The sequence below is a fragment of the Pogona vitticeps genome, chromosome 12, assembly GCF_051106095.1.
Source record: "Pogona vitticeps strain Pit_001003342236 chromosome 12, PviZW2.1, whole genome shotgun sequence".
In the NCBI taxonomy this organism is placed as follows: domain Eukaryota; kingdom Metazoa; phylum Chordata; class Lepidosauria; order Squamata; family Agamidae; genus Pogona; species Pogona vitticeps.
Window position 1 is genome coordinate 20,697,541 of NC_135794.1, and position 26,883 is coordinate 20,724,423.

A 26,883-nucleotide genomic window follows, 5' to 3' on the forward strand; every position below is an offset into this window, starting at 1 on the left:
GAGGAGTGGGGTGAGCGAAGCCGAAAAGAGGCTGCCTCGCCCGCCTCCGCCTCCTCCTCCTCCTCCTCTTTCTCTCCCTCCTTCCAAAGAGCTCAAGCCACTACCGGAAATTCAGTATTTTTTTTTTTATGCTGCCGCTGCTGTTGCGCCTTCTTTTCGGCCAACTTCTTTCCAAGCGAAACAGATCGGCGGAGAGAGAGAGAGAGAGAGAGAGTCTTTTGCAAGCCAGAGTGGGTTGGTTTTTTTTTTTTTTGGCACGTCTGGATCCTGGACTTTATTATTATTTTTTTTCCGCCTTGCAAAGTTGGGGAACTCCATCCCTTCAGCCTTTTCCTCCTGCATCCGAGCCCGGCATGTTTGATCCGCTGGCTCGGGCGAGCCAACCCCGTGAGACGAGGATGGAGCAGCCTGGAGGCTTTTAAAATCCATACACCAGGAGGGCGCGCCGCGTTCACACGTTCTCTCTCCCAGGCAGGAGACAAACCCCGGGTTCTGTGCGCCGGAGTGGAACAGCTTTTTGCTCCTGGCTTCTTGATTTTGGGATTTGGTACTGAAGTTGTCGAAAAAGGGAGAAGCTCTCCGACCTCGTCTTCCTCTCCTTCTCCACCATGGAAGATGTGAGTAATATTCAGAGGGCGGCAACAGGCAAGAAAAGTTCAAAATATGTACTGTATTTATGGATGGAGTGAGATTAAATGGGAACGACTTGGAAAGGGCTGGAGGGGGTCATGCGATGATCAGAACGCACTGTGAGTTTGGAAAAGTTAAGCGTCTAGTCCTCTTGCTTCTGCTGCAGCCCCCACCCCACCCCAAATTGTACCAGCGCGTTTTCCTTTCCTTGCAGAAACTTGCCCAGAACTTGTTTTGGGGAGAGAGAGAAAACAAAACAAAACAACTCAGCTTGTGTTAAAACTTTCTTCGGGAAGGTGGAGAGAAGTTTCTGAAGTTTAGGAACTAGAGGTTGGTAAAAAAAAATGAAGGACGATGGGGTGTGTTTCATGGTGAAGGGGAAACTCAGCTGACAACCCCCCTCCCCTTCTTGGCCTGATTTGCAGCTGAAATTAAACAGAGGCGCTTCTCAAAGGGGGCTTGGACAGAAGGCCTTTAAATGCTTGTTTTCCTTTTGGCATGCGGTGGGTCTTGGCCTGAGAAACTGAGGTTTCTGGGCAGAGGGAAGCCGTGGGGTGGATGCCGGGGCTGGTAAATAAGGCAAGGAAAAGCAGAGTCTGCTCCAAAGGTATCTAAGAAATTGCTCCTCCGTTGCTTCCAAAGCAGTGAGAAGGTTGCCAACTTGATTTTAGTGGCCCTGCTCCTGTGCCTTTTATGGTAGTGTGGGGCCCAGGAATGTCAACAAATACGTTTTACTTGGGCAGGAGCACCAAGGGTTTGAGACTGCAGGGATGAGATGGGGAGAGTTGCCTCAGAAGAGCCCGGCTGGATCAGGCCAAGGGCCCCCACCTCGTCCAGCTTCCTGTCTCTCCCCGTGACCCCACCAGACGCCTCTGGGAGCCCACGAGACAACGAGACCCCTGTCTCCTGATCCCCCTTCCTTCGAAGCCTGGAGATGATGCATCCCCTAAATGGGGAGTTGTTGATTTCATTCCTAATCACTGAGTGCTGTTGAAAACACCTCCTCTTGGCAAAGCCCTCCCTGGATCTTGAACATCTCCGGAGTTCATGTTTTGGATGGATCAAGGGGTTTGATCGGGGGTCAGCCAAAGATATTTGGCTGCCTGAGGCCAGAATCAAGAGGGTGTCTCCCTCTCATCCCATGTGCATGAGGGGACAGAACTGACAGCTGAATCTTTTTTTTTCCTATACTTTTGCAGCATCAGAAAGCATAGAGAGCGCATACAGTTTGCTTACAGCGCATGAGGCCTCTCCCTGTTTTTTGCTCCCTTCTGCATTTTGTCTCACTCTGCCTAATGGTAGGGCTGGGACTCTCTATAAGATGGCTTGGTTTGGTTGTTTGTCAGAGGCACCTTCCTAACCAGTCAACAAGTTTAAAAAACTTTGAATTTTCTGTAAATCCAGCTCCTTATCAAAGCCGTCGATGTCAAGTGTCCTTTAAGGAGGAGGTTTGCTTGCATATGTGTGGATGTTGTGATTGGTCATCCAGAAAGAGGGAAAATGTGATCCCACCCCCCTCGGGAATGATTGTGTTTGTGTTGTGTTGCTGTTCTGGGCCATCAAGTCGCTTCTCATTTATGGGAACCCTATGAATGAGCCATCTGCAAAATGTGCAGTCCTCAACAACCCTGCACAAGTGTTGTAAACACAATTCTGTGGCTTCATTTAGTGTCTCAGTCCCTCTCGTATTGGGCCTTCCTCTTTTCCTGCTGCCTTCCACCTTTCCCACCGTCATTGTCTTTTCCAGAGAATCCTGCCTTCTCAGGATGTGCCCAAAGTAGGGCAGCCTCGGTTTCGACATGTTTGCTGCCAGAGAAGGTTCAGGCTTGATTTGATCTAGGACCCACTTGTTTGTCTTTCTGCAAGTCCAGGCTTTCCGTAAAGCAATCCGCCAGAACCTTCAGTTGCCATCCCTGCCAGTTCCGGTTTTCTTCCTCTCTGTCCAGGCCACCTCTGGTCCAGAGGGAAACATTCACACACTTTCATCTGAAGAGTTACATGTTTATTCGTCAATATCAATTTGACGAATTTATATTGACAAATAACCCCCCCCCTCTCTGTGCGTGCTGAAAACATTTGCCTTTTCAAGCCGGCCTCCTGCTTCCTTCTGCCAGCAAACCAGCCCCCCTTTGCACCAGTCCTGTCAAGGGCCCTTGTGTACTGGCGCCCATCAGCAGCATTCCCTCTGCTAATGGGCTGTTCCACCAGCTGGGTTTTAAAGGCTCGATTTCATGGAAGCTTCGGCCCTTCCATCTCCTCGGATAAATAGGAAGTGGGGCGCGCGAGAGGAAATGCCTTTCGGTGCTTTATAAAGACAGGACGGCGTCACGAATGTACGCCAGTTTCAAACTCCTGGATTCATAGTCTCTCGTCCCCATTCAGAGCCCAGAGAAGATGCTTCCACTATCGATTTAGAATTGAGGTACACCTCAAACAGAGCCAGGGAAAGGACATTTTCATTTGATAGCTTTTGTAATGGTTGCATTTGCTGATATCATTTTTGAGCAATCTATCCGATTGGCAAATTTTATTGTATTCAGGACAGAAAGAACCTGAATTTTAAATGCAATGAAGAGGAACTGGCATTCCTCCCAGGTCTTCTGGGTCATGCTTGCAGATCAAGGATGGGGGTTGAGTTTTTGGTAGTAGTAGTTGCATGTATAGAATTGTTCAGTAGGGTTTCTTGTGGAACACGTGGAGCCAGAGGTTAGGAGTTTGGTTCTCCCTGTGCCTCTAGGGAGAAGTGCCAGCCTGTGTAGCCTTGGGCAAGCTGCACAGTCCCAGGGCCCCCCCTAGAGGAAGGGAATGGTAAACCACTTCTGAGTATTTTCTATCTGGAAAACCCCGTAAAGGGTTGCCCTAAGTCGGAATTGACTTGACAGCACGTGATGATGATGATGATTTTATAAATCTGTTGCTGATTGAATAGCTCGGTGAGTTAGATACTTGGCTGACGAGGTCAGGAGGTCAGTTCCCCGTGTTTTCTGGGAGAAGAGCCAGCCTATGTAGTCTTGGGCAAGCTGCACCACCAGTCCCCGAGCACACACAGAAGACGGGAAAGGTCAACTGAATCTGAGTACTTTTTATAACTAAAAACCCCTGGAAAGGGTTGCCGTAAGTCAGAATTGACTTGACGACACACAATTATTGTTAAAGTCTGGACTGGACGTTTTTCAGATTGTAAATTCATTTCCTCTATGAAACTCTTTCTGCGCTTAATATTCTACTATATTAGGAAATATGGTTTTCATAACCCTTCCTGATGTAGGAGTTTGACTTTCTGTATGTGTGAGAGAGAGCATCCAGAAACCTGGTCTTTTCGGCTGAAATACTGCGGTCCAAAATGTCAACCTATTTTGTAGGTTTAAATCCAGCACCGTAACCCTTTCAGGTACAGGATCGAAGGAGACTGGGAGAGGTGTATAACTCAATGTATATACTGTTGTAGCCAAGGTGGTGTTGAGAAGAATTAACCTCATGTTCAGGCCTTGGTGACTTCCCAAAGGACACAGTCTGAATCAGTGTCGAACCCCAATTTCACAGCAGTTACCCTGCTTCTAGCTTCACTTCTGATTCCGCTAGACCACACTGGTGGTGGACCGCTACAAAGAGATGGACTGGCCTTGTGGATTTTGGCAACTGGAGACAATTTATTTCTCATTCATCTGTCAGTCCCTCTAAATAACAGTACTTAAAATGCTCCTGGTGTGATCATCAGGCTCAAACTTGGAAATAACTAGTTGCAAACAACAAGTTACTTCAGGTTAAATTCCTTTTCACCATAATTAAGAAAAAATTGTGTTGGAATGTCACAAAGGACAGCTGGACACTCTCTGTCCACAGTGTAATACAGAGAGCTGAGATGTAATATTATATGAAATTTTACCCACTGATAGTACTGTAAAACCATTAGTGTGGTAAACAGGAAGAATGGCTCTAGTCTTAAGAAACTAAAAATGTGAAAGTGATGAGATTTTGTGATGGAGAATCTTGCAAATACATTTTAGCATTAAAAATATTAATTTTAGAATGCTACTGGCTGAGAGGCCTCAATTGGTTTGTTTCCCAATTTATTGAGAAAGTAACTATTTTTCACCGAGAATGTGTGAAATTAATGCATTATTGCCAAGCTCTGCACCTTTTTTTAAAAATGGGATGTACCCTTGCCGGTATCTCCTACCATTCTGATTTTTTAAAAACAAAAACAATTAACAGAGAAGTAACTATTCTCAGTACTTCGAAGGACGAGAAAGTAAAGCATTACTTGTTGCATACCAAGAAGCAGGCTACAGGCCATGAAAATCTGTTCCAAATAAAATTGGTTTCTCTTTAAGGTGCAGCCAGTCTCTGTCGGTTTTGCCTCTTGGGAAAGTTTATTTAATTTATTGGGGCCTTGGAATCTTAATTGATTGCTTTTAAAAATTCTTAAATTGTGATCAAACACGCAGAGAAATCCAGATGCTTTATCAACAGTACTTTCATTTATCCTACAGTGGCGTTTAATCAAGATAAGCGTATCGGGCTGACATGTAAATTTCAGAGACTTGATCTGTGATAGTTTGAGTCTTGTGCAAAAGAGATTAGCATTATTTTTGATATATTCATTGAAACTTCTCTTGAGGGCAGAACCCAATTCCAGCAGCATGTGCAATAGTAATAAGAGAGATAATGTTAATCTTACTGCTACTAATAATATAAACACTTCTGATGTATCTCTGAAAGAGGCATCAAAGGGGACTCAGGCAGAAATTCAAACATGTCTATATTTGTACAAGATCTGAAGGTTACAGGAAGCGGTAACTCTTAGCAAGACATGACTTCCTGGTCTCTTAAGAAGGCAAGTTAAAAAAAAATAAATCTAAACTAATTTAAGGACTCTTGGCAACTTCTCCAGGAAGGGTTTGAATGGGGGGCGGCGGCGGGGGGGGGGGGAATCTAAATCCTGAATATTTTCAGCTGCATCTGAAAAGTCATGACTTCACCACAGAGGTTCCTAGGAAGAAAGACTACGGAAACCTACATCATCCTCATTGTCATTAATTGCTAGTGCTAGAACAGTTAACGCAAATATTGAGTTTTATGCAGTTTTTAAAGCTTTGTGTGCAGTACTCTGTAGAATGTGTAAAGTGAAGCATCATTTTTCTCTCCTGGCTAAAATGTCCTGACAATGTAATTCTACAAATCTAGTGAAGTTTGCAGCCGCCGGAAGGTCTACCCAGGTAATCCTGTAAAGGATAGCAGCCTGGGTCATGGTGTTGTAACAACTGTGTTCCATCAAATCAGTTCCGACTTGGGGCAACTCTTCCCAGTGTTTTCGATGAAAATAGTATTCAGAAGTGGTCTTGTGTTCCTTTCTTTTGGGGATGCCCTGGGACAGTGCAGCTTGCCCAAGGCCACCCAGGCTGGCTCTCCTCCCAGGAGGCCCAGTGGAGAATCGAACTCCCAAACTCTGGCTCCCCAGCCAGATGCCTGTACAGTTTGTTTGCAGAAATTAGCTAGAGAACCATTTATGTAGAAGCAGATTTCCACGTACAGATCCTCTTCTAGTTTGTGAGCTTCCATGCACAAACAGATAGCAGTGGTGTCGAACTGTGGCCCTCCAGATGTTCTTGGCCTTCAACTCCCAGAAATCCTGGTCAGCAGAGATGGTGGTGAAGGCTTCTGGGAGTTGAAGTCCAAGAACATCTGGAGGGCCACAGTTCGACACCACTGCATGATACACCCGCATGTAGTTAAGATCTGGCTGGATAGCTCAGTGATTTAGGCAGAGGTTGGCAGTTTGATTCCCCACTGGGCTAAGTGGGGGATCATCCTTAGCAGGGGCTAAGGATGATCCATACGGTTCCTTCCATTTTGGCTGTTCTAAGATTATTGTTATTGCCCATTGATCCTATAATCAATTTGTAGCAACCTGGCCTTCTGCTCTAACCTAATCAATACAGCAGTACTTCCTGTTGTAGGTCCAAACTTGATTGAACAGTTTCAGAGTAAACACTCGCACCCACAAACTTATCCAGCAGGAGGTACCTCATTCCACAAGAGTCATGGTTTCTACCACTTTCGGTCAACTACGTGGCCGGTCAACACATCGGTAGCATGAACTTGATAAATGTCGGCAACCATCAGATTTGTTACCCCCCAAAAAACACAACCATATAATGCAGCCTTTTAAGACCCCTTAGAGAAGAGAAGACTCCCTGGGAAAGATGCTGATGTTGGGAAAGTGTGAAGGCAAGAGGAGAAGGGGACGACAGAGGACGAGATGGTTGGACAGGGTCATCTAAGCGACCAACATGAATTTGACCGAACTCCGGGAGGCAGGAGGGCCTGGTGTACTCTGGTCCATGGGGTCACGAAGAGTCGGACATGACTAAATGACTAAACAACAAACAAAAAGACCCCTTTGGAAGAAACTTCAGGATTCCTCAGTCAACTGCTGTTGTGCTTGGGTTGTCGTTTTCACAAAAGCTTTGCCTCTCAAGATGGAGTCCTATGTTGCGTCTCCAGCTCAGCTGCATTTAACAGACGCCCTGTAACCAGCACAGCTACCCCAGTCATCCACCAGTATTCTTTCACAGAAAGACACCCTATACCACAAACAGCTTCCTCTGGCCTTTCGAAGGACAAGGTGCTTCTGTTTTCCAGGCTGAGTCTCTCTCTCTCTCAATTTTGTTGACACTCTCGCAGTATCTGATTGGTGGCAGAGTTCCTATAAACTTTACAGCGCACATTCTTGGGAGAGCAGGCACGAGCTTCTTTTCATGAGCCGGTCTCAAACATGAGAACAATGCGGAGCGCGGTTTGCACGATTTTGAAAGAAAATTGCAGAGAGCAGAAATGATCCAAGAGAAAGAGAAACACAGCAATGCATCCCTACGTGGGGGACTGCTAGAAGATGGGGAATAAAGTAACTGGTTAGAACAGATGGCCAGGAATAATAAAAAGTATGTTCCAGTAAGTCAACTCTGACTTACGGCAACCCTTGCTAGGGCTTTTGAATCCTGAGGGAGTCATGGAACGGGATGCTGCTGGAAATCTGGCTTAAGACAGACAAAGAAGCATGGCACATATATTTTCATAAGCCCTATTCAAGCATTATCCAGGTGGAAACCATGAAGAGGGCTGAAAGGATGTTAGGGAGGAGTCCGTACAAGGGCTGAGTGGTTTCAGGCACCTTCCCCAAAAAATAGTATGAGGAAGGGATGTGGGGATGGGGTTTATATTTTATCCAGTGTGTCCAGAAGGACATTGAACCCGTTTAAGGTGTAATGGCTGAATAGGGTGTTGATGGGTTATGCCATGGTATCTGGGATTCTAATGACGTTTTTTCTCCTTTGACTTTAGGGTGTCAAGGAGGAAACCCCGGAGAAGCCAAAGTGTCCCATCGTGGTGGACAAAGCAGGATGGATCAAGAAGAGCAGCGGGGGTCTTCTGAGTCTCTGGAAAGAACGTTACATCCAGCTATGCAAATCCCAGCTCTTGATGTATGAAAATGAGGTGAGCCCAGTAGAGAAGGATGGTGCAGGTCTACAGTATACATCATGCTCTTGCACCCGGAGATGGTCCTCGTTGCCATGCTCGTGGGTGGGACTCTAGCATAAAGATTATTTCTTGCATTTGCATGAAATAACACTGCGTCCGCGTGCCAATGGTAACATCCATGCTGACTTCTTTCAAGAACTGCCACTAAAGTTACACTGTTTGCATTACACTTTCAGGTACGACTAATAGGATTTTGGCCAACGTCCCTTTCTTAACATCAAGCCTTTGGCTTTGTTTATCAGATGAATCCCACATTGAAATGTGGGCTGAACTGGTCTTCGGTTTTAAGGCTGCCGCTGTTTAATTCAGACCCAAAGCTGTCTTTTCTTAATGCGTGTTCTCGCGACAAGCAAGGAAATGGCGTTTCTGGGCGACACTGCTTATTTCCTTTGCTCGTAGAGGGCCAGTTTGCAAATCGAGTCTGGCAGGGAGCCACCTTCGGTGCATGCTCTTTCTATTGTGAAATTTTGAGCAGTCTTTCCGCCAGGCACATAAGCAGCTTTGGGCTTTTCCAGCGAAGGAGAAGCTGGGGATAGAGATTCCATAATGGAATAAGCCCGGCTGAAATGCATTCCAGAGAGTTGTGAATTCTCTTATTTGGTCGCAGCCCAAATAGCACAGGCTTAATGGCCCCTTACAGGCTGCAGTGGTGGTTTTCGAGCTGCGAAAATGTGTTTTTCATTCTGGTTTTGTTTGCGATGCTGTGGCTTGCAGCGCGGTGTTGTAGTTTGTTTCGGTGGATCCTGAACGGCTTTGAGAAGAGTTAACACTAGGAGCCGTGAAAGGCATCAGAAATAAGTGGAACCACAGGAAATAAAAGCAAGCATATTGCAGTGTGAAATGTTCACGAGCTCCTGTATCAAACTGTCCAGACTGTGTCATCACAGTGAGTGAGCAAAAGAGAACAAGACTCGTCTTAACTTGCATCCATTTGTCAGTGAAATTTACCTCAGTGCAGTTACGCCAGCCTAAATATATGATGAGATTCTGGCCAATGCATTTTGAGCTATCTGTCTTATGTAAAATATTTGTGGGTGGCTTGGTGCTGAATTCGCAATTAAGATCCGTTAGCTTTACAAAACAACCCCCTTCTGTGGGGAGGTGGAAAAACACTAGAACTCCTATGTGGCTGTGGATCAGCACAGCTCCCTCTGTTTTTGAGTACTGTTTGGGGAGGCACGGCTTCAGAGATTGTTACAAGGATCGCCTGGATTTCAGAGTTGACCACTACTGCATCATGGCTGGGAATACGCCCAAATGGGGTGCGGTGACTTAGAAAGCCTTTTTAAATTTTCAAGCTGTGAAGGGAAGGGATACAGGATAACTTAGATAAAGATGATCTTGAATGGATGATGAAGGAGGAGGTGTTGCCTTAATTTTCTTGGGCCCAGGCTGTGCAGTGCCTTAAATTAGTAGAGCGAGGCAAGAGTCTGCTAACATAGATCTCTACGTGATGAGTTACTGCTAATCACATAGAGATCAGTGATGGCTTCTTTCTGATGGCTGGCTGTTTACGAACAAAACAAGAACTTCTATTTCAATACAGCAGTTGAAATAAGGAAGATGTGGAATCAACAGGAACGGCCTTTGTGTCAGTGGAAGACTTAGATTCAGGATGTGCTCGGTGGGGTGCTGCTTTTAATTCATGTTCTGCATCCTTTGTGTCTGGCTGTTGCTGATGTGCTTCTCTGATGAAAACTAAAGCAAAGTGCATTTGACGGATGTCAAGTCTGCCCATCCTTGGCTTAAAAAGTCACATTCCGGCACTCCGAATGCTGTTCGGAAATGGACTGGCCACCAGGTAGGCTGCTCAAAGACTGGACCAGATGGGTTTGCTTCAGCCCGTCCCAAGTATGAATCTAGCAGCTGTATTTCGAAGCTTCTGAATAGCCTCTAAAGGCAGGCAGCCACATGTACATCTCATTGCGGCAGGCCAAGGAACAGAGCGAGGCGGTTAGGAGAGCAGTGGCATTCCTAATTTCTTGGAAGGGACAGAGGAAGGAGGCAGCGTAAGAAATAGAAAAACACACCAGTAACAAACAAGGCCCTGTTGGGATTGCCCAAGTTTCGCTTCCTGCCTGCAACGGTCAGGCAGGCCAAATGCACAGCTGTATGGTGTCCTTCAAATCTTTTTTTTTCTCCTTCCTCTTTATCCATTCATGGTGGTGAAGAACACTCCCTTGTCTGTTTCACCACCCGCCTGAATACAAGCATCTTTCCAGACGTTGCTGGCTGACGAAACCTTATCAGATCATAGGATCATAGAATAATGGAGTTGGAAGGGGCCACCTGGGTCATTGAGTCCAACTCCCGACTCAGTTCAGGAATCCAAATCAAAACAGATTTATAGCTCCCAGCATCATTAGTGTAGGAAAACTGAACACATAGAATCATAGAATAATAGAGTTGTAAGGGGCTTATATGCCATTGAAGTGACCAACATGAATTTGACCCAACTCCGGGAGGCAGCGGAAGACAGGAGGGCCTGGCGTGCTCTGGTCCATGGGGTCACGAAGAGTCGGACAGGACTTAACATCTAAACAACAACAACAAAGGGGCTTATAATGCCATTGAGTCCAGCCCACTGCCCCATGGATGAATCTGAATCAAACCAGATCTAATAGAGGGTTGTCCAGTTTCCTCTTAATTGCCTCCAGCGTTGGAGCGCTCACCAGCTCCCGAGGTTATGGGTTCCATTGTTGTACTGTTCTAACAGTTAAGAAGTTTATTTTTCCTGATTTTCAACCCAAATCTGGCTTCCTGCAGCTTGAGCCCATTATGATGTATTTTGTACTCTGGGAGGATCGAGAACAAATCCATCCCCTCCTCTGTAAGACTACCTTTCAAGGATTTGAAAAGGGCCACTGGACCTTCCTTGAACTGAAAGCACTTTGCAAATTCAGAAAAAAAAAAGAGTTGGCATATAAAGCTTGCATTTTAGTAAGTAATCTTCCTGGCTTGAATGAGCTGTACCCTTCAGCCTCTCCACTCCAGTAGCACAAAGCAAATATTGCTACACCGGTCAGCTGGTACTAACAGCTGCTTCTAGGCCATCCTCTGGCACTCACTTTTCAAGATGCAGAATGCATATTTTTGTTTGATATACGTTCCTCTCCTCTTCATTCCTAAGTACTATTCACAGTCTGATAATTATCTGTAAGGTTGTAAACAGTTGGTAGAAGGATACCCTTTTCACAGCTCAGAATACCAACATCTAAAATTGTCAGCAGATGACCCGTGGGTTGGTATGGCTGAAAGAAGAGATAACCCTAGAGATTTCAGTTCCTTAACCACAGATTTATTATTATTATTATTCTGGCCCTTCTGGGCGGCCAAGGACAGCATACTAATTAGGAGAATGAGCGGTGAGCTCCATATATATATATATTGCATGTCAGCCACGAACTTGCTGGAGGCTATAAGCGAGCCACTGACCACATTTACATCTTGTGACAAGGCATGGTGTGGTCAGTTGAAGTTTGATTCATTCCAGTATGTCCATGCAGTTAGCTGAAAGCTAGAACTGCAAGCTGTCATTTCTTGTTGGCTTATGAACTCTGGCTTATTTAAACCAGGGCTTGTTGTTATGTCTCCAACCCATAGGGATGGCTTGTCTGTGGTTTGTTTCCACTGCTTGAAGCAGAAGCTGGCAAAAAGGGAGGGGAAGACCCAAGATGGACTGCCAGCTTTTGGCTTGTCTGCAGTGCCGCTCATGGCCAAAATCCATTTGCTTTGCAGAGTAAGTCACACTAGTGTTGGCCCATTGATTCAGCTGGGATTTAGTGAGTCAACTTCTCAATAAGTTCCATTGATTCAATTGGCCTTACTCTTGTTGTTATTTATTTTAGTGTGATATGTTGCAGTTAAAGTAGGCCCATTTGAATCAATAGAACATCTGGAGGAATTGACTCCCTATATCGCCATTGATTCAGGAGGCCTACTCTAATGCAATTTACTATGCTAAGCAACAGGATTTTGGCCATTACCTTCTGTAGCATAATAACAGAGATTTGGATTTCCAAGTTACAAACATATTTGCAGTTTTGAACTCTGTGCCCACGTGCTTCGGTTAGCTGATCAGTTGACAAGGACATTTTCATTTAGCGCCGTAGCCCTGACGAGAGTTTACCCTTGGCGTTCTCCTAGGTCTTCTCTCTCGACTTGGTATTTTTGTCCCATTTCTTAGCTTGGTTTTATGCTTTTTCGGGCATGAGGCCACTGCTGTAGCTCAGTGGCAAAGCATAGAGTTAGCATGCAGATACTTTCCAGTTCAGTACCTGGTATCGCCAGGTAGGGGTGTGAAAAGACCCACACTGCAATCCTTGACAGCTGCTGCCAGTCAGAGCTGACCATATAGGTCTAAAAGGAGAAGCAATCTGTCTCACCCTTACATGTTCCAATGCTGTTGAAATTCCCCAGTGAAACGTGCTGGAATTTGAATTGCATATCTGCTTGCGGTGCAAATAAAATAAATTGAAATAGGAAATGCAAGGTGTATGGCACGCTTTTCACCCACTTTCACAATTATTCTTCCACTCCGTTCTCACCGTGGCAGCTGTCTGCAGTTTTGCTGTTGAGGTTTTCATAAGTGGAGATAGACCTGGCCAAATAATAATCCATATTTGTGCAGGGTTTCCTTTGTATTGTGTTTTCCGTGTGTGGCTTCTGGTGTGCGCGTCCAGATTATTGGAGGATTAGGGCTGTAACTGTAAGACTATTTTCTGCTTTAGCCGGTCAGCGATAGAAAACAGAGGCACATTGAGCTCAAGGGAATCTGGAATGGCATTTATGTTGGTGGTGCCTGGATATGGCTACTCCCAAGAAATTGTTCGCTCTTTGGGGCAACGACACCCATCATTCTTTGCCCATGCTGGTGGGGCTGATGGGACCTGTAGTCCAACAAATCTGGAGGGCCAAGGGCCCTAATGTATGGATTTTTGTATGGTGTCTTTCCCCGATATAAGTATTCTTGTATGTAATTTTTGGTTGGGAAACTTGTACAGTGGTGCCCCGCTATACGCTTACCCCGCATGACGTTGAAATCGCTTAACAATGACTATTCGAAACAATGGTTCTAATGGGTTTTTTTTGCTTCACATTGATCAGGAGCCTGCTTCACAAACTGTTTGTTCGCTTAACGATGATTTTTCCGGATCCACAAAATGGAGCTCCCTCCCTTCTCAAAATGGCTGCTTTCTGGAGGGAAGCTTAGCATTACAGCGATTTCTAACAGCTGATTGGCAGTTCTCTATGGGCGATCTTCACTGGACGATGAGGTATTTCCCTATTGGAACGCATTGACTGGTTTTCAATGCATTCCAATATTTTTTTCGCTTGACGACGATATCACTTAACAGCGATTTTCCTGGAATGGACTATCGTCGTCAAGCGGGGCACCACTGTATCTGAAAACAGAAGGATGAATGCATCTCTAGTTTGTTTATTAGTTCAGGAACAGCAAATTAGGCCAACCAACCCAATGTTTCTCCTCTTGCTGCTAGAGAGTTGGACTTCTTGGTTTCTCTCATCCATATTCAATAGCCTCTCTTGTCCTATATTCGAAAAATCAATTGTGTGGTTCTTCTCTTGCCTTTCAGGAGGAACAGAAGTGTGTTGAGACGGTGGAGCTGGAAAGGTATGACAGGTGCCAAGACCTACGTGCGCTGCTGAAAAGAAGGAACCGCTTCATTTTAATTCGGGCGCCAGGTTGCAAGGTGGGTTTTACACCAAAATCATGTCTGTTTTTTTTTCCTCCTATGAAAATCCAATATAATGCTTAAATGTGAGGTGGTCTAGCCTAGGTTTCTTTTTAAGGTATGATCACTCCATTTTTTTCAAAATAGTCTAAACCTTTGACTTGTCCCTCCAAAAACTGCCTCAGAAAAGTGTGTGAGGTGTGTGATTGTCATAGCTTTATTTCAGATTAAGGCTGGTTTGGATAAATAACGAATTCTGAACTGATTTAGACAGATTGGTACATGGTCCAAAGTGGAGCAGAAGGGCCATATCAGATTCTGGAACAAAGCAAAGCAAAACTACAGATTGGCACATTTCCAGAGCACAAATTGAATTAGATGGGACACAGCGTTCTTTTTTGGGGGGTGGGGTGGGTCTTTTTTTATGGAAGAAAAAAAGAACTGATATATTTTAAAAGTACCTACCATGGAAACCTCTGGAGCTTGTTGTTTGAGGTTTGGTAGATTTACTTCCCTTTTCAAGGTTTGTCATGTCTCCACATTTTATGTACATCAATGCAAAAATAAAAACATGACAGCCCCTTTCGTTTTCCAACGCTAGTCAGTGAGAGGCTTAAAAAAAACAACAACTCGGATGCAGAACCCAAATCAAACTGGATGGGATGCAAATGGGGTACTTTCCAAGCTGATCCCCAGATCAGATTGGAAGACCCATGTGCGGCTCTCATCCCGTCCTTTCCCATTCGTGGGCTGAAGCTACTGTTGGACTACGATTTCAAGAATCCCTTGCCATTGGGCAATTGGAGCTCAGTGGATTAGGTATCCAGAGGTTGGGAGTTCGATTCCCCACTGTGCCTCCTGGAGAAGAGCCAGCCTAGGTAGCCTTGGGCAACCTGCACGGTCCTAGGGCTCCCCCTAGAGGAAAGGAACAAGAAAACCTGAGTATTCCCTACATGGAAAACCTTGGAAAGGGTTGCCAGAAGTCAGAATTGACTTGACGCACACACTATTATTATTATTATTATTAATTGGGGCTCCCATGGGCTGAAGTCTAGAGTTATTCCCAGCTCTCCCTAGAAGGGCTTGGGACTTGTTGGCTGCAGTTGCATGCCTTTGGACCACGACTCCCAGAATTCCCATGGCAGCACAGCCACTAGCTACACTCACTGAAGAATCTTGGGCATTGTAGTCCCGAGACACCAATCCATGCCAGGCTAGGATCCATGCCTCTGACATGCTGAGCCTCCCTAATATCAAAGCATGTCAGTGTTTGTGATGGGCAGTTTCAGGACAACCTGCTTATTTCCTACCCTTTCCCCCCACATAATTCAGAGCCACCCCCGTGTTTACTTTGTGCAGAATTTCCCAGTTTTCCTAGGCTTGGGTCTTTTCCTAATTTCTGCGTTTTCTCCTCCTGCCTGGTTAAGTGCAAAAGGGACGGGGGGGGGGGAGAGGAGGTGTAATCCCAAATGAAACACAGAACTGAAAAAAAAGTTACTTTTTTGGACCATGGGGAACGCTGGGAGTTGTTGACTGGAAAAAGCTAATTTTTCTAAGCTCTGTTGCTCGCGCTGATGAAAAATTTGCTTTCTGAAGCCTGCTTGTCCCACCTGCTTTCATTTTGGCTTTGACTGTTGACAGGAAACTTAATTTTGTGGATGTCCTGACAGGCTTCCAACATATGCTACTGGGTGTGTGTGCCCGTCCTTCCCCTTCTTTGTGTGTGTTTTGAAATTGCAGCTGTGGAAGGAGGTCTCCGGAAAATGTTCCCTCCCTCCTCCTGGTTTGTTGTGACACTTGCCACAAAATGCAGCGAGTCTCCTGTGGCTTCCAGCCCCCTCCTCTCCAACTGTCTTCCAGTTGTTTTTTCTTGTCAACTGGTAGTATGGGCAGGAAGCTGTTCTGGGTTAAAAGCTGGACATGAGGGTGTGGGAGGTTTCCCCCCCCAGACAATATCAGGAGATGCCGAGCATTTGCCAGAATCTCCAGAAATGTCCAGATCACCTCTGCAGCATCAACAATGCCTGGTTCGGGAACTTGCAGAATCCCACAGATATCTGTTTGTGGTTGTGACAGAATAGGCTTCTAGTCCTCATAATGTGCTAATCATTTAGAACTTCCAAGCTTGTCTTTATGAATTCCTGTTCTCCTTTGCATCTCAGCTGGCCTGCTTTCATCCTCATGCAGACAACAGAAAAGGCTTGTTTCTGCATTATATAACCGTATTTGACCCAACCAGCCAAGAGCGAATAATCTAATAGAGGACGGCGATAATGGAATGAATTGATGACTTGATTCATCAAGGATCTGGGCCTGCAGCGACAACAGGACAAGGACAAAAAAAAAAGCTGACATTTTGCCGAGGCCTGATTTTCGTTGTTACTCGCGAGGAAAGCATGCCTACACCTGAAAGCCCTGAAACATTTTCTGCCTGTCTGTCCATCTGTCTCTAATTCTTTTCTCCTTTTTTCTGAATGAACTGTTTGTGACCCTTCCCTCCCTTTTAAATCTCTCTCTCTCTCTCTCTCTCTCTTTTTTTTTTTGTTTCTTGAGTTTTCCAACCAGTGCAAGGGGGTGGGTCTGCTGGGACCTTGCTTGGAGTGTAAATTACTGTAAACGGCCTTGATCCGCCTTGTGTTCTGCCAGAATGGCTTTTGTTTTGTGTGTGTGTGTGTGTGTGTGTGTGTGCATTTTCCTGGCACAGCAGCCCTTTGTTTATAAGGGTGACTCAAGCTCAGCTGTCCAGGAGCAGAGAGTTCCTCTCACAAGCCAACAGCCTTTGAGTTGTCTTCTAGGGGGGTGGACATGGGCTTCACCTATTATTTTTGGAATGTGGGGTGGTTGGATTTCCCTTCCTGCAACAGTACTCGCTCGGGTAGGTGATGAGTTGTCTCTTAAGAAGAGATGTTTTCCATCTCTGAGCTCCTACCTGCAGTGGCGAGAGAAGACAAGACAGGGGGGAGGCCCCACGAGTAGACCACTACTCAAACCAGCTCACTCTTCTCCCAACACAGTGTCCTCCAGATGTTTGTGACGACAACCGATAGTCCAAAATTTTCAGACACTGTCGCACTGGGGCAGGCTGATCTGCTTGAATGAGGGTAGGAAGCTGTGTTACGGGAAATCGGTGTGTTTGCTTATTTATTTGATATCCAGCCTTTCGCCCAAACGGGACTTAGAAGGTTGATTTTTTTTTTAAAAAAGGACTTGTTTTAGTTTGTGGGGACATCAGTGTGCTGGCATGACTGCAGCCCAGCAGCGTAAGTTGTTATTTCTCGTCATGAATGTGTTAGCGTTATCTCTGCACGGTGGGAAAAGGCAGCAAAAGGACCCAGTGGGTTTCCAAATGGAGGTCGTTGAGAGAAGCAGACGGACTTCTCATTTGGCCATCATGCAACAGATTTTCCTCTGTTCCTCTCTTGCCGTCTCTCTCTGGATGAATTGACTTCCTCCTTCCCTCTCATCAGCCTCTAGGGCTGTATTTTTTCAGTGGCTCACTCTCAGCCCTCTCGCTGGCTTGGATTTCCTGTTTGATCCTTACCCACTGCCCAAGACCTTGAAGAAACTATTGGGAGCTTTTACAGTCTCACATGCTGCCTCTAGTAAGTGTGGTTGAGAGAGAGCTTTCTGGGTTAGGGTGACTGTCCATCTGTCCAGCACTAACCAACCCGTTTGTTCCTTGCCCCTGAATTCGAGTAACGCCCTGCTTCTCTGCTCAGGGCTTTCCCCCCTCTTTAGTTTGTTGAAGTCTGTTGCTGAAAGCAGTCATGTTTGTCAGTTTGCTGTTTTATCTGTTCAACTGTAAGTAATGAAACGTTTTATTCTTTCTACAGCTCATGTCTCAGAGTGAGTTACTGAGACTGTAAACACCAGTTAATGAGAAAGGGGATAGCTACTCTGGGGGGGGGGGGACTTGAAGCTTTTCTGCTGTATAAATCATTGCACTTCTGCTGCTCAGCTAGAGAAATTTAACCAAAAATTCAAAACTCTGCAGCAGGTAAGGTGGCAGCAGCACAAATGCCACCAATCCACCTTTCTCACACCATTCCCCTCTCCACTCCACCTCAGTATTGCACAACCACTGAAAATCAATGAATTCTAATCATAGCTATTACAGACAGAAAAAATAGTTCCTGTTCCTGCTTCCGGTACTAAAGCCTAAGGCAGCTCACGACTTGTTAAAAAATAGACACAACTAAAGCCCAGTAAATTGATACACAATCAAACAGATTACTATATTAAAACAATTAGGTTTAAAATGATTCGAAAGGACATTCCAAGAAATAGAAAAGCAAAAATACAGCAGCTCACACTTTTCTGTTCAACGCCCATTCATCCTCATCAAACAGTCAGCAGCCCAAAGTCTAAGAATGATCTTTGCTGGCTGATAGATGGACAAGAGGGAGCATACCTTGGGAGGGAGTTCTACAGCTTAGGAGCAGCCACAGAGAAGGCCCTGTTTCACTTCTCCATACGATGTGTCTGTCAACCTCTTGGGACGATGAGATAAGCCTTCCTCAAAGATTTTAAAGCCTGGTCAGACTCCTACGGGGAGGCCTGGTCATTCTTGATCCTCTAGACCACTGGTTCTTAACCTTGGGTTACTCAGGAGTTTTGGACTGCAACTCCCAGAAGCCTTCACCACCAACTGTGCTGGCTGGGGTTTCTGGGAGTTGCAGTTCAAAAACATCCGAGTAACAAAGGTTAAGAACCACTGCTCTAGATCAGCGCTTCTCAACCTTGGGCCTCCAGATGTTCTTGGACTAAAACTCCCAGAAGCCTTCATCACCAGCTGTGGTGGCCAGGTTTTCTGGGAGCTGTCGTCCAAGAACATCTGGGGACCCAAAGTTGGGAACCACTGGACTAGATCTGTATTGTCGGCTAGAGCTTGAATTGCAGCTGTCTTCATTCCTAGCTAGAGTAGCCACTGGTGAAGGTTGGACCTGAGCAACATCTGGAGGCTCATACAACATCTGTGGTCTCCATTCACCAGAAGGCAGCTGCTCACCAGAATGAGACTCTTTCCCAGCCCACCAGGACATGAATTCCTGAACTCCGACTGGTGTTCATGCAAGGTTTATGCTGCTTGGTTGTGGCTGATGGCAACCCATTGACAGGATCACTGGGGTATAGCTCAGCTGCGGACCTGGTCCCACAACCTACTACGCAACCAAAATGTGACTTTGCCGGTTAGCCACGATTGGGCACGGCAAATTATGGAAAACTTAAGCAAACGGCCGTAGAGTTCTGGACAGTCATTTGGTTCCTCAAGGCAAACCCACTCAGACATCGGATCCTTACTAGGTGCCTCTGGGCACCCGTCTTTGTTTTTTTTATGGGAAAAAAAAGATGGTGAATCCTGAATCTGAAATGCATCCTTTCAGTAAAAGCTTGACCTCTCTCCTTTCCTTCAGGTGCAAGATATCAAATTCCAGGCATCAAGTGGGGAAGAAAAAGAGTCCTGGATGAAGGCACTCAATGAAGGCATTAACCGAGGCAAGAACAGAATATTGGATGAGGTAAAATGTGTGTTTCAGGTTATTAGCAGTCGTGAGCTGAGAGCAGGTTTCGGCAACGTGTTGCATCTGGAGATGGATTGGATTACAAATGGGATGGTTTGGGAGTGACGGGAAATGTTGCTTAGTTCCTGAGGTTGGGGAACGCTGGCGTTGGGTTCCTACGTATTTATCCTGAGATGAGCCTGTTGACACAGCAGCTCCTTCCTTCCAATCCTGATGCAACATTCGAGCCCTGAGCATAGTGTGTCCACATGGTGCTAAGGAGAGCTAGAACAAGATTTGACAGGCTCTAGAGCAGTGGTTCCCCCAACCTTGAGTCTCCAGATGTTCTTGGACTACAGCTCCCAGAAGCCTTCACCGCTACCTCTGCTGGCCAGGATTTCTGGGAGTTGAAGTCCAAGAACATCTGGAGGCCCAAGGTTGGGGAACCACTGCTCTAGAGACTTGGAAAGAACTGGTACAGCTGAGGCCGTAATGAGGGAAGGTCTTCCAGCTGTCTATTATAGATTTGAGGAAAGTGGGAAAGGAAGGAGAAAAAGCCTGCCAGATGGGATCAGCCCAAGACATTTCCCCACCTGAGGCGCAAGAACAAAGGGATGCATCATGTTCACCTAAGTCCAGAGGCTTGGTCTTCGACGTGAGTCCAAAAAAAATGATGTCAGTACCGCTTCTCCTCCCTGCAAATTAAAAAAGAAGAAGAAGCACAATAATAACAACATAAATGAAAATTAATGACCTTTTAACTGTCATAAACAATTAGGTCTCCCTTTGTGACATGCAAAACCTGCTGTCCCCGGGGCAGTTTTCTCTACCTGCTTAATGGTAGGGCCGGCCTCACTTGGAAAGGAAGTAAAGTGTGGGAATGAGAACAAAGTGTGTCATGGTCCTGAGGAAAGTGTGGCTGTTAAAAAGGAAGTGAGTGTGAGATATACTGCAAAGCCTGTAGAACTCTTGTTCTGGAAGCAGTTCCTCCCCTCCAACCTTCAAGGGACATTTTTTTTTCATCTTAAAAGGGCAAAAAAACCCCTCTGCTCCTACCTCAGAACTCTTGACACACTACAAGGAGCTCTGGGTATTTCACTAGAACAGAGATGCAGCCACGTCAGGGAGACTTGGGGTGTCAAAGCCTTTGCAGGGTGGTTGATGCAGGCTAAATGGATTTTGCAAGGCCTCTGTTGTTGTTGTTGTTGCTGCTGTCATTGAATCACAGGGCTAAAATGGACAGACCTCTGCAGTCTTTTGACTGTTGGCCGGTCTTTGACCAGGGTGAAGTTGGGTGACTGTGTTCCAGATTGTGAAATCCAGTTTATGGCCACCCTCAATGCTTCTCCATACAGTGTCCCTGTATAATGCAGGCTAGTGAATTTTCCGGTGTTGTGTTATCAGTATAATAATTAGCTCCAGGTTTGGGGATGGTGCTGCAGGTTAAACCGCAGAAGCCTCTGTGCTGCAAGGTCAGAAGACCAGCCGTCATAAGATCGAATCCACACGACGGAGTGAGCTCCCGTCGCTAGTCCCAGCACCTGCCAACCTAGCAGTTCGAAAGCATGTAAAAATGCGAGTAGATAAATAGGTACCACCTTGGTGGGAAGGTAATGGCGTTCCGTGTCTAGTCACACTGGCCACGTGACCACGGGGGATTGTCTGTGGACAAAACGCTAGCACTACGGCTTGGAAATGGGGATGAGCACCGCGCCCGAGAGTCAGATACGACTGGACTAAATGTCAAGGGGAACCTTTACCTTTACCCTTGGGGGTATCAAGTGCAGGAAAGATTTACTTTGACTGGAATAGAAAAATTGTTTAGGTCAACCTTTGTAAGATGGTTTTGGCCAAGAAATGTAAACTGTGGCTGAACTTTGAATTTGCTTTAGTTTTTCCCTCTCTCCCCACCCCCCCTCTCTCTCATTATCCGAGCCAAAATAAGATTCTCATTAGCAGTATGGATCTATATCTTTCTTCTGAGAGGAAAAAAAAAGAACCATTTCATCATACTAACAAGAACTGGGTGCCCCTCCGTTTCTCAACACAAGATGCAGGAGAAGGAGGGCGGGACGTTTCCTCCTCTGAGGAGAACTGAGTTTTCCATTGTGCCAGTTTTTCAGGGGTGGCACCATCGTTGACGATTAAACGAAACCTTATCCATCCCAGGCTGGATGGTACAATAGGGCTGCTTGGAGTGACCGACTAATTACAGTCGCCTTAGAAAATGGAGGAGGAATGAGGACGAATTCAGAGTTGTGTTGTATTCAGAGTTGTGTGCGGCTTCTGTTCCGCAAGAGGAAACCGGAGATGTGATATTGTGTTGGACGATGTTGGCAGTCTTTGGCTGTGCCTCGGGACCCGCGGCTTGAGATGGCAAAGGGTAATTATGGGTGCCTCAACCTGACCCATTTTACAGTCTGGACACAGTTTTCCTTGGGCCGTTTTCTGTGCTAATGAACTCCCGTCTGCCCTTTTCTGACAGCAACCGAAAGAGATTGTCTCCTGGGTGAACAGATTTCTAAAGCCTGTAATGCTGAGTGCCTGGATCTTTTAAGAAGACGAGCGTATGAAAGGGAACTGAGAAAGACTATGGGAAGAGACTCACAGAGCATTTTCCCCCCTCACTGGGGATCATATGGGACACCGATTCATACCGAAAGATTATTTGGCACCGTGGTTATTCTGAAACAGGGGTAGCTTCACGCCAATTGTTTTCAAAAAAATGTTAAAAAATCTGAAAGTAAATATTTTCATTTTTCTCTTGGAAAAAAGAATGGAATCAGTTGGTTTAAGTTACTTTCAAAACAGATGTGTGAAGGAGTCCCCCATCCTCTGCTTTTGAAAGGTTTGCAGGTTGAAAAAGCTGCCCCCCCCCGCTTCGTTAGCCTTGTCTTCATCAATTCTCAAGCCAAAAAAAATTGAAGTCTGTATTTCTTTCCTTTTTTTTTTTTTAAAGGTAAAAGTTGATGAAAGCCTTTCTCTGGAACATGTGACGCGAAGGAGAGCAAAAGTGGCTCAGGGTCGCCGTCCACCGACCAGAAGCCATCTCAAAGAGGTAACCGTTATGATTGTTTTTGGGGGTTCGGCTTCAGCTGCTCCTGTAAAGGAAGGACTAAAACCCTGAGTGGATTCACAGTCCCCATGGAATGGGAATCCCATCTTCCAGCTTTTTGCTACCCAAGGTGGCTGCCTCACTCTGCCTAAGAGTAAAGCCAGCCGGGGCTGCTGCAGCAGTGTATCGACCTGATAGAAAATGTGCTAAGAAAAATCAAGGGCAGTCAGGAAGGAATAAAAATGGTGGCATAGATCAGTGGTTCTTAACCTTGGGTTACGTAGGTGTTTTTGGACTGCAACTCCCAGAAGCCTTCACCATCAGCTGTCCTGGCTGGGGGTTTCTGGGAGTTGCAGTTCAAAAACACCTACGTAACCCAAGGTTAAGAACCACTGGTATAGATGTAAGTCATTTTTTTGAAAGCAAGATGGCCTGATACAGAGGACCAGTGGCAAAATCTTGTTGTCTGTTTCTCGTTGTCTAGGTTGCCAGTGCTATGTCAGATGGTATTCTGAGACTGGATCTGGATGTACCAGACAGTAGCCCTCCAAACATCACCGTGGTTGTGAGTGATGCTGCTGATGTCCCTCTTCCCAAGGAGACCCCGAAACCGCCTATGCCGCCTATAAAACCACTTATGCCTCCTACAGAGGAGCCGAGAACGGATTCCGCTCCCGAAGATCAGGAAGTCAAGAAACCTCCCGTACCGCCGGCAAAGCCACCGAAAGATGCAGGGGCACCAGGGGAAACTATGAACTCTGTGAAGGAGGAGCAAGAAAATGGAGATGGCGCTGCTGTTCCTGGTGAGGAGGACGTCGCATCCAAAATGGAGGCCAAGAGGCCTCCGGCACTTCCAGCTAAGCCTCCTAAGGAAGGAGCTGCCGCCAGTGAAAATACGGACTCTGTGAGGATGATGGAGGAGGAACAGCAGCAGAGGAAGGAGAAAGATGATGCTGTTATAGATGATGAGGGTGAAGAATCCAAAGTTGAATTGGATGGAGAGTCCCTAGAGGAAGCCAACCACTCTGCTCCAGTCCCTCCACCTAAAATATTGCCCGATAAGGTGAAGGTAACATGGGACAGTCCCGCTTCTGAAGAGCCGGAGGCGGTTCCCATAGACCCGTCAACAGTTGGCAGCAAAGAAGACCTTCAGGAGATAGTAAAACCTCCAACGCCGCCTCCGAAGATTATATCAGAGAGGCTGAAAGCCAGCATGGCCTCCCAGCGGAGCAGTTTGGACAAAGATGTTGGCGAAGGCAACAGCCAACACCAGGAGCCGAAAGCCCCCATGAATGGCTTTGCTGGCAATGGAGTGGCCGAGCCCGTCTTCCAAGATGGAGAGGAGGACCTTCAAGGGGAGCAGAGGGGTTGCCCAGAGCACGGAGCAACGGTGAACGTCCTGCCTTCTAAAGACCAGCCACCTGGGTCAATGCTGGTGAGAAATTCTCCGGCTACCAAGCCTCGCTGTTCCTCCGTGGGAGACCTACTGTCGGGACCCACCAAGGACTCCCTCCCGGGGCACGATCTCTGGCGGGGACCTGCCCTCCGCGTGGCGCGGATGGAGCACAAAGTGGCTTGCGAACAGGAAAGAACAGAAAAACTTCTGCAGAAAGTTCTCCAGGGGGGACTTGAGGAGGGCCGGGAAGGCAACGGACCTCCGGTAAGCGCAGAGATGCTCCTCAACGAGGCGGCGGAACAGCTCCGGCAAGCTACGCAGGTCTTGAAAGAGGTTAGAGATTTTGGAGAACTGAAAAAGGAACCTGCCGAGCGACGGAAAGGAGTAGCAAAGGATCTGGTGACTCTCTATAGGAGAAGTGCTCCCTGAGCAGAGGGTGCTTCTGCTTTATGACTTCACTGAAATATATAACACACTTTCTACTGTCTTGCTAGGCCAGTGTCTTAAGAAACGAGGGTCGCCTGTGTTGTTTTGCTGCGCACTCCCAGCAGAAAAGCAAATAGTGGCTTAATTATTGTAGCACCCTTCTGTGGTGACCTCAGGCTGTGGTTTGCACCCTCTGCCGTCCTCAAAGGGGGCCCTGGAATACTGGCAGGAAGAGGATGATTGTAGCTTTCAGCTCTTATTCTTAAAAGGCTAGCGATGGTGGCAGGGACAGGAGAGGCTGTCTTCTTCTCATTCTTGCTTCCTCAGAGACCCTTTGTAGGAACTCTGAAAGCATCAGCTGATGGACCACAGCACTCCAGAGTTCCCGAGAGCCAGCGAGAGTCAGGGTTGAGAAGGCAAGAAAAGCCCTCTTTAAATAATCTTCCCGACACCCCCTTTTTTCCTGACCTGCTGGTTCTCAGGCCCTTGACTGGGATGAGGCAAGGATGGGTCCCAAAATGATGGAGCAGGGAAGAGAATCCGACCCAGGTTGGATGCACTGATTTTTCAGTTCCTGCTACACTGAGGAACTGACTTTGAATAGTAGATGGAGACCGGGCATAACGGCTTGACCCCAGGCTGTGTGAATGGTCAAGACATGATCAAGCCCTAGTAGAGATTGTGGGTCTAAAACTATGCACATAAAATACGTGATGCATGCGGTCTGCAACCTTTTCCAGCCAGTGTTTCACCAATCCTTCTGTCAAAGGCGGGGCCATTGTTAATGAGGGGAAAGTTATCAGAGCTTTGCTCCATGGCACTGAAATCTTTGTGGTCGTTATGTGCCTTGAAGTCTCCTCCGACTCATGGCGACCCTATCAATGACCAACCTCCAAAATATCCTGTTCTCAACTGCCCTGCTCAGCTCTTACAAATTCAAGCCTATGGTTTCCTTTAGGGAGCCAGTCCATCTCATATTTGATCTTCCTCTTTTCCTGCTGCCTTCAACTTTTCCTAACATTATTGTCTTTTCCAGAGAATCCATCATCTAGAGTTGGATCTCCTGCTGAACATGCCCCCCCAGCCCGATTGACTTCCCTTGTTTGAAACCATCAACCATTCTCCTTGTCTCTGTGGTGGGGTGGGTGTGACACATTCTCCTCCTCCTCCTCTTTCCTGGAGGGAGGAGACTCACACGAGGGTGGCGTGGGTGAGAGAGGGTGTCGCTTTGGCCCCGGGTGCCGAAATGGCTAGTTCCAGCTTTGATCAAAAATTTTGGGTCCCGCCACCCCTGAATGAGACTCCTTTTGACTGAGAAGGACATGTATACGCTTTCTGATGTTTTGTTGCACTATTTTTTATTCACTAGTAAATGAGGAGAGGGGCAGAAGCCAAATGGGTAACCCCTGTTATAGAAGTGACCCACGTCGGTGCTAGGGAGAGAAACATCAAGTATCCAAAATTACTGCCAGCCCACTAGAAGGTCCCAAAACACATAATTTGTGGCTGGTCATGTTGGTAGGAAGCTGTGTCTGACCAGCTGCAGCTGGATTTGGGGACGGAGAAATAGTGAATTCTTCTCGGCCTCCCCTCCGTGCCAGTTCTGTACCTCACTGGTGGCCCACGTGCCCTCGGCTATTCACACTTGCAACGTACAATGTCCAGCTTTAAAAAAAGCTTCCAATGAGTTTGAAAAAGCAACTTGCCCAGCCAGTTGTGTTGAGCAAAGTACGTCTGGTCCGCCTCTGTAACTCTTTTCACGTGTGCAAATGTTTTCTCGGAACTTCTTCACAAAAGTTTGCCCTTCCTCTTGAAGACTGCAGCCTCCAGGGTGATGATGGAGGATGCAAATGGGCTGGTGTAGAGCAACCCCCCCTCCATGAAGAAGATGCCCACTTCCTCTTGTGTCCTCTTAGATTATATTTGTTCGTAGGAGTGTATGCATGCCACCCCATATGGGTTGGCTGGATCCTGCAGCCTTTCCTAGTCTGTTGATGGCTGTCTTTACTGCAGAGAACCAGGGTGGGACGCTACCAGTGAGAAGAAACTTGTTGTGTAACTCAATTCAAAGCTAGTCTTCCAAGCAATTCGTTGACATTGTATGTGGGGGTGTTCTTTTTCTTACCATTTCCATTTCTTGGAGGAGGAAGGAGGGAAAAAAAGCTTACAACGGAAAAGAGATCATTTTAAAAACTGCTGAAAGTGCCTTGGGGAGGGGGGAAATCCTTAAAAGTATTATTTTAAAAATAATTAACTAGAAAAAATTATTGGTGGCATCAAATCAATTGGTGTATTACTTCTGTAATGTGAATTTGTTACATCCTCATGACCCAATCCAGTTAAAGAAAGAAAATAAGATGAATTGTTTGTAATATGTTACCCGCATGGTTTGGACCCGAGTTGCCTTCAGGAGACCAGATCTGGACCTTGGCCCATTGACTTCTGCTGGATGCTCCACAATATCTCAGAGCAGTGGTTCCTAGCCTTGGGGTTCCCCAGATGTTCTTGGACTAAAACTCCCAGAAGCCTTCACCACTAGCGGTGCTGACCAGAACTGCTGGGAGTTGTAGACCAAGAACATCTGGGGACCCAAGGTTGGGAAGCACTGTTAGAGCTATAAGCTGCTCGATTCTTAGA

The 26,883-nt window shown here is 46.4% G+C and overlaps 1 protein-coding gene across 1 annotated transcript; it reads left to right on the forward strand.

Moving 5' to 3' along the window:
- On the forward strand, nt 1-26,608 carry PLEKHO2 (pleckstrin homology domain containing O2). The gene is made up of 6 exons (XM_020781731.3): nt 1-617; nt 7,975-8,127; nt 13,770-13,886; nt 19,283-19,387; nt 22,329-22,427; nt 22,909-26,608. The coding sequence occupies exons 1-6, from the start codon at nt 609-611 to the stop codon at nt 24,247-24,249; spliced, it is 1,824 nt and encodes a 607-aa protein (XP_020637390.3). The 5' UTR covers nt 1-608; the 3' UTR covers nt 24,250-26,608.
- Nucleotides 26,609-26,883: the final 275 nt, after the last annotated feature.

Coding starts and splice junctions, on each gene's coding strand:
- PLEKHO2 (XM_020781731.3), top strand. Junction 8,128..13,769: donor TCTTGATGTATGAAAATGAG/GTGAGCCCAGTA, acceptor CTTGCCTTTCAG/GAGGAACAGAAGTGTGTTGA. Junction 13,887..19,282: donor TTCGGGCGCCAGGTTGCAAG/GTGGGTTTTACA, acceptor CCTTTCCTTCAG/GTGCAAGATATCAAATTCCA.